Source organism: Ambystoma mexicanum, chromosome 3p (genome assembly GCF_040938575.1).
Source record: "Ambystoma mexicanum isolate Mex_15411 chromosome 3p, UKY_AmexF1_1, whole genome shotgun sequence".
In the NCBI taxonomy this organism is placed as follows: domain Eukaryota; kingdom Metazoa; phylum Chordata; class Amphibia; order Caudata; family Ambystomatidae; genus Ambystoma; species Ambystoma mexicanum.
Genome location: NC_090925.1, coordinates 249,015,406 through 249,029,673, shown reverse-complemented (window position 1 = coordinate 249,029,673; position 14,268 = coordinate 249,015,406). Strand labels below are relative to the sequence as shown.

General features: G+C 47.4%; 1 protein-coding gene across 1 annotated transcript in view; it reads right to left on the bottom strand.

Annotated features, from left to right (window-relative positions):
- Positions 1–14,268, bottom strand: part of MTG2 (mitochondrial ribosome associated GTPase 2) — a 129,850-nt gene that overhangs the window by 76,505 nt on the left and 39,077 nt on the right. Inside the window, exon 2 of the mRNA XM_069650721.1 lies at positions 13,001–13,210. Within this exon, the coding sequence (XP_069506822.1) occupies positions 13,001–13,204 (204 nt within the window). The 5' untranslated portion in view covers positions 13,205–13,210. The remainder of the gene's footprint in view (positions 1–13,000; positions 13,211–14,268) is intronic.

Sequence of the window (14,268 nt, the reverse complement as noted above, 5' to 3'; positions counted from 1 at the left end):
CTCCGTCTTCAGCACGTGGGCCGAGTTCTTGTACTTGACAACGATGCAGTGTGTGTGTCAGTCTGGCGTGAATAAACCTGATGTCCATGAACAAGCCTGTCTCTGTCTCATGGTATGCTGTCTGAGTGTCGAGAGCCAAGCAGAGCCAGCAGAGCCCAGCAGAGGAGCAAAAGGGGGGTCCCAGGACCTCCAGAACACAGGAAACCCTACATATAATGGATCCCTCACGATATCTTCCCACCAAGCGCATCACTGATGATTTTAGCTGATTTCTGCACATTTGTGATAGGTCGATTTTTAGATGTTCCCACTACTGAGCCTAATCTGCTTTTGCACTACGGATTTCTGCCAAACTGTTACATTTGCAATTCTTTTTACCTCAACTACACTGATTTAGCCCCTGAACCACTGACTCTGTCCTAACTGTGCCAGGCTGAGTCTAGTTGCTACATCCAGCTCACTAAATTAATTAAGTCTAACTGTCAATTCGCATCTGCCTGCTTTATGCATCGAGTCTAAGCCGAATTTGCCCACCTGTACCCCTTGCCCTAGGCCACACCCACTATACTCGACATGGCCACCAACCACCCCAACAGGCTCCCACACTCAAACTCCATTCCTCCTACCCCATTCTTACCAGCCTTACTCAGCTATGAGCTCCATAATCACCAATCCTCAGCTACCCCTCTCACTAACGCTGCACCCAAGTCCAAATCCACTGCCAGAAACACATCCCACACACTACCAGTGCACATAAGAAACTCTAGATTAGAAGCCCGCGCAGCCCACATCAAAACTCGCAAACCCACACTGCAGCCACCCACCACTCCTCCTAAAGCCCAACATCCCGCCACTAAACATCACACCAACCCCAAACCAAACACACACGATCCCCCCCCAATCCAACTTGCTCTCATTAATGCCAGATCTTTACAAGCCCACGCCACAGAAATACATGACCTAATCTCTGACCTCGAGCTAGATGCTCTAGCCATCACAGAAACCTGGCTCCACGAAGTGTCTGGACCAGCCATATGCCAGTCCCTCCCCCCTGGGTACATCATCCTCTGCCAAGATAGACCAACACACAAAGGCGGTGGTGTGGTTCTCATAGTCAAAGAGACACTAAAGGCTAGACAAATTAAACCCACCACATGCGATAACTTTGATGCCTTATCAGTTAAAATCTCTTTCTCACCTAACGACACCAAGACAATGCACCTCATCTACAGGCCCCCTGGGCCACTCCTGAACTTCCAAGCCGACATCCTACACCTCATAGGTAACAACCACAAACCAAACTCCAAAGCCATTCTCCTAGGAGATATGAATCTCGGACTCAACGACATAAAAGACAAACACAGCAAAACCTTTGCCAAAGCTCTCTTAGACCTTCAATTCATCCAGAGAATTGATTCTGCCACTCACACTAAAGGCCGCATACTAGATTGGTTAGTCGACCACAACTGCAAAGTAGATATCAGCTCAAACGCGCCTCAACCTTGGACTGATCACCACCTCATCCACTTCCTCATCCCTACAAATGCAGCCACCAATCAAGACCCCCCCATGCCAGCCACCCTAGCCAGATCCAAAAAACTACTCACCAAAGAGAGTATCTGCCCACTCCTAGAAGTCTCAGCACTAACATCACCCATCTCTAATAACGCCGAAGAACTAGTCAATCTCTATAACACCACCATCAAAGAAGTCATAGACACAGTTGCCCCACTAGAGACTAAAAAAGCGAAAAAACTCTTTCACTCCAACTCTTGGTTTGATCAAGAACTACAAGACCTAAAATCACTTAAAAGACAAGCACTTAAAATATGGCAATCAAGCCCCCCCTCCCCCTCACGCGAGTCCTACCCAACCATTGTCAAACAATACAAAAAAGCCATAGCCAAAGCAAAAGCAGCCACACACAATACTAGAATCGACAATGCCCAATCGCACTCAAAAGAGCTATTTGCCATCTACAACGAGTTGGTCGTACCTCCCACATCCAAACATCAAACAGTCAAAGACGAGAAATGGTGTAATGACATCCAGAAAGCCATGCTTGACAAACTAGATTTACTCCAAAAGAAAATCAAAACCAACCTTGACAATCTAACCAAGCCCCCTCACAAGACGCTAGCCACCCCAAACTCTAAACCCCACACACAACACAATAGCAACCCTCCACCGCCATTCACCTTTGGAAAGGTAACCGCACCCGAGGTCCTAAACATTATGAAAAGAATAAAACCATCACTCTGCAAAGGAGACATCTGTCCAGCAAACACAATCCCTAGCGCCGTTCATTGCAACCTTCATTAATGCATCATTTGCCATTGGCTCAGTTCCCTCCTCACTTAAAGAAGCCTGGGTTCGCCCAATGTTGAAAAAGCCCACACTAGATCCAGACTCCCCCAATAACTACAGGCCCATTACAACAGTGCCATTTCTGTTGAAAATCCTGGATAAGGCTGCCTATCTACAGATACAAGCCTACCTCGAATCCCATAACATCCTAGGCAAGAGAAAGTCCGGCTTTCGGCCACGCCATGGCACAGAGTCTGCGCTACTCGACCTAAAAAACCAACTCCTAAAAAATATGGATAAAGGCAAATGTGCCATCCTCCTACTCCTTGACCTGTCGGCAGCGTTCGACCTAGTCGACCACAAAACTCTAAAGACACACCTCACCAATACAGCTCACTTCTCCACTGAAGCCACAACATGGATCTCATCCTTCCTGGAAGGCAGAGCCATGCAAGTCTACTCAGACCAAGCATCGGCCACCCCCTCCCCCCATCAACTGCGGAGTACCACAATGCACCTGCACCTCCCCTACACTATACAACCTATTTACACTCCCTCTATTCAATGACCTAGAAGAATTCGGCATAACGTTCACCAATTATGCCGACGACACTCAAATTCTTCTCCCTCTAACTAGCGATTACAACCAAGATCTAAAAGCCCTACAACACACATATGCTATCATCCAGGCCTGGATGGCAGCCAATGGCCTCTGTCTCAATGGAGACCAGACAGAGATCCTACTGGTGGGCCCCAAAGAATCCCTTAGCAAACTTGACGGCAAATATAACACCTTCCTTATTGAGAACTCAGTCATCCCGGTTTCTTCTGCTGTAAAAACTCTAGGAGTCTATCTAGATTCCACCCTCTCCATGGATAGACATGTCAGCTACATCTCATCATCAGCAGCCTTAACAAGCAAAATAATGAATGCAGTAAAACCTCACCTATCCACCACAAACTGCCTCAACATAGCCAGGGCCACCATAGGTGCCAAATTGGACTATTGCAACGTCCTCCTATTAGGCACCTCTGCTAAAAACATTAATAGACTCCAAATCACACAGAACAACACCTTGAGAGCTGCCCTCAATATTCCCAAGAGGGAACATATCTCCCTAGCAAGACAAAATGCCCACTGGCTCCCAGGCAAAGAGCGCATCCAGTTTAAGACCCTAACCATTACCCACAGATGCTTATCCCAATCTGCCCCGAGCTACCTCACTGATCGGATACAACCAGTCCAAACAATCAGGCCCAAAAGGGACTTATATGCGAACCAACTCTTAGTCCCCAACTTCAACAGAGTTAAAGCCGACGGCTCGAGCTTCGAAGTCCTAGCACCAAAAGCATGGAACTCCCTACCACCCAAACTGAGAGCGGAAACATCCCTCAGTGCCTTTAGAAAAGCTCTGAAAACCACCTTGTTTAAGTGAACTCTACTGAAATGCAAATAACTTCTGTATACTGATGTACCTAAATGCACTGTCCCATGTAACCTCGTACCTTTAGCCATGTCTGCAACCATGTCCACTGCCTTTCATGTTATTCGTAATAAGTAAACTTTCTTGTAACAGCGCCACGATGCCCACGGGCAGCTGTGCGCTCTAAAAATGCAAATAAATAAATAAAAATAAATAAAGTAATCCCCATCATCCACATTGGGAGCATATGAATTGACCACACAAATGCGTCTACCTTCCAGCACACCTTGGAGTGCTACCGTTCTCTCGACCTCATCAGTGACCACCATGCCCATCTGTAGGGGCACCCCCGCCACCACCCAAATCAACACCCCTTTCGCGTATTTGGAATAAAATGTACCTACTGCCGTCCCTCCCTACCATCTCTTAAGTAGGTCCAAATCTTTTCGTACCATATGGGTTTCTTGTATCCGGGCCAGCTGGATCCCCTGACGTTTCAGAAAAAACCCTACCCTTTGACATTTCAACTTTTTACCTAGACCTCGAACATTCCAGGTCCTGATTTTCAAGCAGTCACCCGGATACAATAATCTATACCTCTCTGTTTATTTCCCCCCCCCCGCCTCGCCACTCCCATGACCCGTATATGCTGCTCCAATCCATTCTACCACCTTTACTTCAAACTTCAACCAACTAGGTAACCCCTCTCCCCCAACCCCTCTTCCCCCCTCCCATGGTAAACTCCTGTCTAGACCCCTCATCTTCCCAAACTGACCTCCCAAATCCTCCGCCACATCTCCTAACCCCTCAAACACCCCCCACCCCCACACATCCCCTCTTCCCTCACCTGGACCTCCCCTAACCAAGGTCCATATCCCCTTTCCCCATAACACTTGACCTCCCAGCCATTCCTCCACCCTCCCAGTGGATGAACTGTCACTGGTCTAGGGGTTCCCCCTGCAGCCTCCGTTTCACCCCATCAAATGAAAGTATGCCTCGCCTTCCCACCTTTATTCTTAAGCTGGTGTCATACCTCTTTATAGGTCTCCTCTAACCATTCCCAACCCCCCCCTTCCTTCTTCCCCTCTCAGTCCCCTGACCGCTGTGTCTCCTTCTTCCCCTCCTGCTGAACTTTCAACCCTTGCGACTGCGTCTCCAGCCAAGTCCACACCTCCTTTGGTGTTGTAAAACCACGATTTCCCACCCATGATCACCTCCAATTTGGCCGGGAAAAACATCATAAATTTAATATTAAGTTCCCCGAGGAGTCAACTCACTGCATCATAGGTTTTACGTTGACGTTGCACCTCCAATACGTAACTTTATGTTCCCACTTCATAGTAGCCTACTCTTCGGGATTCCTGCAAGATGGCATTGTTGTCCCTGAAGTTTAGGATTTTCCCCACTACGACTCTCTGTGGCCCTCCAGTGGGGTGAAGTTCTGCCCGGCACCCTATGTGCATGCTCCACCGTGAAAAGTTTAGACAATCCTTTCACTCCCACGGTGTCCAAGATAAGGTGCTCCCCAAAGAGTTCCGTACTGGGTCCCTCCTCTCCCTCTCGCTCTCTCTCCCGGACACCCACCAGCCGGATGCTGCACTGTCACAATCGTCCCTCTCCATCTTCCGCCCTGGATTCCAATGTCATGGTCGCCCCTACTAGACCCGCCACCTGATTTTTGAGGAACTGCAAATTATCCTCCACGGTGCTTACTCTCTGTTCCACTTCCGTGACACTTTCACACAAGTTCCGGAGGTCCGCTCTCGCCAGGGATGCATCTACCCCTACCTCCTTCATGCTCCCCTCAAGGGAGGTTCTTGTGGCCTGAATCACTTCCATCAGGGCATCCAGGGTCAACTGTCCAAAGCCCCTTCCATCTCCCGGCCGGTCTTCTCATTTTTGTGGTCTGTTTACTTGTCCATCTTCTGATGGTCCTTCACCATTGCCGCTGCTATCGGGCTGCTCAGTCCCAAGCACGGTTCCTCGTTCTATCAACGTTCCCCTGGCCTGTAAAGGGGGCGGGGGGAATTCCCTCCGGCGCTGGGGCTTCCGGATTATGTCCTCTCACTCGTCTTGTATCTACCACTGGAGTCTGGCTTGATATTGATCAACTTTCAATAGACCCTCCTGGAGCTCGGCGTACAAACACCCTCTAAATTCTGTGCCCTCCCCTCCGAGGGTGTAGTCAGGGAGATCTCCCAGTATCTCAATTGGGGTCTCAAGTGGGGGAGTCCAGGATATTCCATCCCAAGTGTCTCGTCGTGCTCCTTACCACCACTCCTATGACAGTCATTGCTGTGAATAAGGAAGGATCTACACTGCTATCTGGGCGCATGGGGTCCGAGTTATTGTATCTCGGCTCCACCTGGACCTTTCTTGGCGAGGCTTGGGTCTGCAGTCTCCGCTCCCCATCAATACCACGCTCAGCGTTTGCCTCCCTGAGCCCTTAGTTTGTTTGGGAAGTGGGAACTTGGGTATCACTTCTTGCATGGGGGGACCTCACCATTGGTTCTCCCAGATCAATATGCTGCCATGTGGATCTCTGTATTACTCCTGCAGCACCGTTGCCCCCTGTGGGTATTTCGTTCCTGTTCACCCTTCCAAATCGGGAGGGGAGGGGTCAGGTACACCCATTGCTGAGGTGCTGCTGGTCTCCGTTGCTCCGCTCCCTGTCCGGCAGTGCCCTTCTTTCTCCGTTTCCACCATACCTGGCCGCCCTTTCCCTCCGCTCCGATGTTCGTCCCAGTAGTTTGCGGTTCATCGGAACTTTGCTGTCTCACCGCTTGCAGCTGAGGCTTGTTACTTCTGTGCATGGGATGCCGATAATACCCTGCTGGGGTTATTATGCATCGATCGTGTGCTCGTGATCGGCTCCGGAGGCCATTTTTAACTCTTCCAGCGCGTTGGGTATACTTCCTCCGCACCGGACTCCGGATCAGCTTTTCTCGTGCCTCCCCCAGCCAAGACTCGGACCGGGGGACAGCGTCACCGAATACCAAGCAGGATATTGTCAGGATCTAGACGGGTGGTCTGGGAGCTACAGAGAACTATGCGCTCATGCTCCGGCTGCTGGCCATAAAGCACATCTTTAAAGAAAGAACAGCGTGATGTTACAAAGGCAAAAAAATAAAGATGCAGCCTCCCAGGGCATGTAAGATCAAGCAGCCGTGCAGAAAGATTGCATCTCTCGAGCAAAGTGACAATTTGCATATCAAACAGAGGAGTATCATCTTCAGTTAGGCAGCCCATTGCCACAAAAAGAACCAAAGATGGATTTAGACCCTGAAGCTGCTTTAGCATCATTAGCTCTCAAACATTATTCAAATGTATACATAAATACCTGGCGGCACAATATCAAATGGAGAGGCCTCCCTTTGTTGACAGAAGGATATTGAATAGGAAGAACATCTTGTGCCATGTACAAAATGATTGAAACTTACTAGGGATAGAGCGCGAAAGGCAGAGAAGTTGCTCAACAGACCGAAGTTATGAATAAGCATCTTGTAATGTTTTTGGGAAACATATTTGCACGCTTACCTTGTCATCAACATTTGTCATATTGGTCAACACGTGATGTTGTACTGGTTAGGAACATTTTCTCTTTTAGCAAATTTTCCCTCCATATTCTATGGACCCCCAAACTTTGTTTTTTTTTACACCAAGTCCTGCCTTCACTCCACAGGCCTTTTGCTCACTTACGGGGAAACTGACCAGTTGTTCAGATTGTCAGTATTGGGAATCTAGGTTTCACTTGGTCTTTTGTTTTAGGTATCTGTTTGGGTAACTTTTTCATGTTGCAGACAGCACCTTAGAGTGCAGTGCAATGAGGATATTTTTGTGTCAGCCTAGACTACACTCAAAGCGATGGTTGGTTACTCTGGTGGCAGCAGTTTTCTTTTCATGATTTTTACTGTACTTTTTATTAGCCTTCGAGCGTTTAGCACATTTGGCGACTAAAAATGGCTACGGTCCTAACATGGCCGTGCCACAAGGTTTTTTGTTTGTTCCATGACCATCTTTTTGCCTTCTTCCAGACTTGCCAGGTCAAGAATGTCCTTTTATGGTCATGCACTTGCTGGTGAAAGCCTTGCTTTTTTGCAAGCTAGTGCATACCACATGTGTGGGGTCCCAGGAAGTGGGTTGAGAATGTACAGTCCCAATCCACATACTAATACCAGTATATCTAGAGTGCACGCAGAAGTCAGACTCACACAGGTCCTTGGTGTGCATGTGTGGAGCAAATCTTTCTATTGGAGGGCTGAGTTTGATCTCTCACCTGACTTTGGGATGAGAAGAGGTGCCCTGCAGCCATTCCAGCAGATCTGTAGAGGAACCAAGTATCCATGCAGAAGAGAAGATCTGTGGAATCATCCTGAGGAGGCTCTGCTACCAACTCTTGCTGCATTCCCAGTGGAGCCCTGCCTGGCTACTGATCTCAAAAGACCCTAATTGGTGCTTTGACCCTCTGGACCAGTGGGAACAACCCTTCTCTGCATTTACTTGGTGCCCTGCGAATTGGAGTCTTCGGAAGTGTCCCTGGCCATCCAGTGGGCTGACCAACTCCCGTTTGGGCTACTGTGTAAGAAGTGTTGATGTTCTGCGTTTTCACTCTGAACTTTAGGGGCCTTCAGCTTGTCCTGTAAGTAGCCTTCCTGTAAGTAGCCTTCCTGCAAGAATTGGCATCCCAGCATCGACGAGTCCAGAGATAGAAGGCTTTCTGCAACCATATCTGTGACGCCTGCTGTCACCATGCTTCGGTGATAGTCGCTGAAACCGGCTTTCCCGCATCTGGTTGAGTGCCTAGTGGAGGCCTGTATCGTGTTTGCTGTATTCATCCACAGGAACAGGTTGCACCAGCTGCTACACCCAACCGGAGCTTCTCTCACACCTGCGCTCCTGTGCATCTCCGACCGGAACCAAAGGTGGGAAAACGTACCTCAGGCAATTCTCAACTGATGTCTGAGGAAAAATCAGAGTACAGGTGGTAAATTACAGCTATACTTACCGGTACCCCCATCTCCACCCTTTTAAAAGTTTGCAGAACTTTTCAATTGTTTTACAACTCTTGGCTTTCACAATACTTGTTGCCTACAGCCCTTCAAAAGCTAGTAAAGGTTTTACACACAAGCGAACATCTACATGGATCCATTTTCACAACCTCAAGATACTTCCCCTAACTTTTTCAACAAAAAAAGCTACCCCCCCCAGGGTTATTCCTAAATAAAACGGTGTCAGGATGAGTGAAATTTTAAAATGTCCTACCTCTTTCTCCAGCAGAATACATATCAACCCCCTGGTTCCCTAATCGTAACAACCTCAGGAATATAGCAGCAAGCCCCTCCTTGACTGAAATGCAGTCACAGGGATATAGCAGAGAGCCACTTCTTTGCAACTCACTATCATCATCATCGACACATAGTGCCCAGCTCGCCATTTATAATTTAGCCCTTAATCCCACCAATAAGGGATATGGTAACCTTCAAGCAGTATAGTCTCTCAATAAGAGATATGGTGCCATTCACACCAACAGGCAGTGCTGCACCTTGGAGTATTCCCAAGGGATGCTATTTCTAGGACCATCTCTTTGCTTTCTCAACAGCACTCTGGCCAGTCCTTCCAGAGCACCCTTCTTCGCGTCTCAGCCACATACGTGCAGCCTTCACTTGCGATACAATGTTGCCACTTAAATCTTTCCTTAGCACACACCAGTCTCTCAGGTCGTTTGCCAACTCACCGGTTGTGTGCATTCTATACTTGTCTTTATAGTTTTCCAATTCACGAGTCAAGGTTAGTACCACAGGCTTAGCCTCACCTCTTCAACTCTGCCGTTCACCCGGGAGGGTCGATGGCGCCCTTGTAACACAATACGCCCTTCTGCTTTGGGATTTGGCCTTCTCCATGTGTCTTTCGCAGCCTTTTGGAGGCAGCAACCTCCTGTAGGGAACTCCTGGAGTTCTCGACCCGCTGCTCTCGTCCCTTGGTCAGTCGGTCTGCTCGAGTAGGTTTGCCTTCGCCCCAGAAGCGCTGCTCTTACTCGTGTGCAACCTTGCTCAGAGTGTGTCTCTATGTTCCGCCTTTTATCTGTGTGAGGAGAGCCAAATGGTATCAGCTGTATGCACATGAAGTCAATTGTCTGACTTTGCCTGACCCGATTAACGGGACATGTCAAGTGTGATGTATAAGAGTTAGTCTTGTTACTATCAGGTCGCCCTCTTCCTCGGCCCAGTGTTTGTGTAGAAAGTGGGGGTGGGGAGGGGTTCGTAAATCGGAGAATCCTAAGAAAAAAAGGGTGGGTTAGGTGTACGAGTCTGGATCCAAAGGCGATGGCTGTGCCCTGGACACCTGAGAGAGAGATCCCTGGGGACTAGTTGGTGAGACACCCTTTGGTTTCTCACAGCAGCCGCTAAACCATCCAATCATGTCCTGCTCCCTCAGAAAGATACTCTCTAGCAATGTCTGGTGAAGAAAATGTGGGGAGTTGACTGAACTTGCCATCCTCGTTTGTGAGGGAAGCAGACAACCAGGAATTGAATTGGTATCGCCACTATTCGATGTACCTCCAAGAGGCCAAGTGAGGAGGTATCCCACTGGCTTGCGTCACAGATAGCTTCAAGAGCACACCAACTCTCAAGGATGGCTTGAGTTTTTAGGGACTCACTTAGGGCCGTCTCTCTCACTCATCTTCGCCAGGTCTCCCTCCGTCCTAGCCCAGACTACTCCAAATTCCATGGTGGTCAGAGACTGGGAACCCCTACTGTCTAAACCCTGGCTGGCTAGTGACGAGGGCCAAATCACCTCCAGGGTTTTCTAGGTGGATCTCAGCCTAAGGAGCCACAAGAATGATATCCATAAGCAGCGCTTTTCACACACCCAGATCTCATGAATTCCTACTCATGCTCTTGTACCGATTACCCTGATGTCCTTTCCTTCCTTTCCCTACTACTATCCTCCATGCTCTTCCTCTCGGTGTCCTTCTGATGTTCTTCCATCATTATCACACTCCACTCTCCTCCACCTACTCTCTCCGACACTCTACTCCCCACTATTGTGTCTTTCACTTTCCAAATAACCCTTCTCACTCACTTTCATTTACTCCCCATATTCCTGCACTTAACCTCAGTCACTTTCTCTCACCAAGCATTCTCTCACCTTGCACACACCCTCTTATTCTCCTCCATGCTCTGCTGCACCTTCCCTTCTCTGCCCAATCTCTCGGTCTGCCTTCTCCTCTCTTGACCTCATCCGAACAACCCACGCGTTTGTTCTTCCTGTCCCCTTTTAGCATCCCCCTTCAATTGGCTCTCCGTCTCAGGCTCTGCAGCACTACATCCCCCAATATGTCATTCTCACATGCAAAACGTGAAGCAGAGCAAAGCTACAATGTTTGTGAAATACCCAAAGTCCACTACGCAGACCATACTTCTCCCAAAAGGCATCACCACAGTGTCCTATCAACCAGGAGATGTAACAATACGCCAAACTTAATGAAACACTAAAAGTCTGCAAACCTGTGATGCCTGCATGTAGCGCAACAGTATCTGAGTTTTACCTGAAAGACAACCTGCAAGGGACGGTGCACATATTTACAGCTTTGCTGCTCAGCTCAAACAGCAGCAAAGTGAGGAGACTACAGGACGCTGGAACCGCCTACTGCCGAGACAGAAGTTACCAAATGGCGTTGCGTGCTACAACCACATTTAAACCTAACCAGCTGTCGGTAATAAGGACACTCATATAATCATACAATATTAAAGGCAAATCTAATAAGGATATAACAAAAGGAAATTAAGTGGAATATTGGTAATAACCATTCACCTTTGAGAGTTTGAACTTAAAGTAGTAGCCTTTCAGAGCCAAGGTTAGAAACCACCCTGCTCCAATGAATATAATAAAAAGGGGCTGGGAAAGCTCATTCAGGGAGAGTGTATGCGGAAGATGCAGATGCACTTATTTGTTTTCCCTTGACACGAGGGGAAGCTCTGGAAGACGTGGAGGTAGATTGCTGCTTACAGCACGGGCCTGGAAGCCCAAGAAGGAGTAGCTGGCCCAAGTTCTTGAAAGGTACCGGCCAGACTTTATGGGAATTACAAGGCCAAGTCATAGGCTATCCACCAGTGAGCCTAAGGAAAAGGGATGAAGGTGTGACTCACCGCAGGAGGGTGGCATATCGACTGCCTGACAAGGAACCTAAAAAGGGGGATGGGTGAAAAGAATTCCCATTACATTTGTTGTGAAAGCCTAATGGTTCAGAAGGAACCCATTGTAAAGCTGGCAAAGAAGGCAACTATTGTTAATCGTGCAAAACCCAAAGCCCCAGAGATAACTGGTAAGACACCGGAGAAGCCCAAAAGGCAAGAGGGATAGGTTCTAATTTGTGTGTCAATCCTGAAATGAGCAGAAGTCCACAGGTGAACCTATGAACAACCAAAGCTTAGCCAAGTACTGTAATAAACCCTGAAAAGCTTAAACTGGGAAGAGTCTACCACTAGTTCTTGCCAGGCTTAGGAAAAGGCTGAAGGGAAAAAACAGTAAAACCGGGAAGCTGGATGTCTAGAGAAATAAGGAGAAAACAGATGGGCCTGAAGCTGTGAGTAACTGATACTTGAACCTCCCCATAGGAGTAATTCTCCTCTTTTTTGTTAATAGCTTAGGGTTGGATCAGGGTGCCCTATTTGAACTCGCGACTACCCATTGGCTAGTAATAATTGACTCTTGGGGATTAAGAAATGGTGTACCTTTGAGTATTGAAATTTTGAAGGGTATATGTGAACTATTGTTTTGACCAAGCCCATAGAACATTGGGTTACCATCCTACAGTAGCATGCTGGATTAAAAGAACTCATTACAGCTAGGTATGGAGACTTTACGTTGTGCATCCATTTGAACCTTCATTTGTAGTATAGAGGGTGCCGAGAAGAGACCAGGACTTGCAAGAATGGGATACAACATTTGTTTGGATCTTCTCGAAACTAAGGTGTGAGATACCAGACTAAAACCCCACTTTGTGTTGGCCCATTCTGCACACTGTTTTCTATAGAATAGACCCTATTGTGTTACTCCCTACAACCTATAAATGTGTAATCAACCCCTTTTTCTCTTGAAACAATTTAATCAAAACAGGTCTGCTGAACCACTTAGAATCACATAATTGCTGTGCCTCACCACTGAAGCCTCAGTTTTAGGTTAGTAGCCATTGGCGAAATGACTTTCATTACTACTGAGAGTTTAACAAAGGTCCCACCACCCTGCCTCCAAAGTAAGAAACTCACCAGTTTTTTCTCAGACATGTCTCTGTCCTTCCCCTGCCCCTGTCTTTTGGCAAACTGCATGCATGTCATAGAGAACTTCCTCGATTTCCTTTGATTTCCAAACAGCACACTTGACTGGATTGGTGAAGCAGCAGCTCGTCTCCACAGCAAGACACCATTGCAAAGAGCCCATGCTCTTCCCAACTGGACCTTTGGCCTCAGCATAGTGACCTGCAGAGAAAAAGAGGGATGTTGCGAAAGCAGAAATAAATGATATATAAAACGGTCAATTGTAGATCCATTTTGTAAAAAGTAAAACTGCACATCCCAAAACACAAAGAAAATGAGCAACATCTGGACGAACCACTTACACCCAAGGCTGATCAGCAGGGCATGATGTATGGCATTTTAATTAAAATAGAACGCTCACATTTCCAAACAGGCGCTAGTATAGCTTTCAAATTGCAAAGCATTCAGTCCAACTTTTGTTTGGTCAGCAGAATTTGTAGTGCACATAAATGTCCTGAACCACCTCATCACTCAGATTTCATTCTAATGAGCTTCACATTACTGTACTGCATTCCCACAACTGTATGTAGTGTTTAGAGCAATACAACTGAAATAAACTGATGGGAAGAATTTACTTTGGTGTATATTGCTTATAATGAGTTTCATGCCTTCTAGAGAGGCAAACCTTCACACCGGAGTGAGACATTAGGAATAAGAATGAAGACTGGTGAGGGAAAGCTATTACCTAGGAAACAAGTATGGAGGAAAGAAATGGGGATGTCCCAAAGTGGATGCATCTTTAGAGTCCTGCAAGCTATTTAGTGGGCCTGTTTTAAACCCTACAAATTTGTTCAGGGCAGAAAGAGGGGGGAAAAGCACAATTTTTCCAACAAGCCCATGTAAATAAATCATGTCATGCTACGTCTGATTGATTACAAAATGTACTAGACCTCTACCCTGGAAATGAGGTAAATCATACTACCCAGGACCCAATTACGTGGTTTAGGCAGTTATGGAGAGTAAGCTTAGAAGTCTACGACACATGCCTCTGGTTTTTATTCAGGCCAGTGGTGATGGTCAGCTTGGAATTGATGCATTATGGAAACATTGACTGTCAAGGTCAACTCTCACATGACTGTCAAGCATCCTGTTCTCTGCCCCCTCTGCTTTAACACACACAGGAAAAATTCAAATTGCAAGTGTGACAAATCCCAGGGTATTGTCACTGCTCCCATGGTGGGAGCCCCTGCCCCTTCAGATGAGGCCAGGCAGGTGAAGCT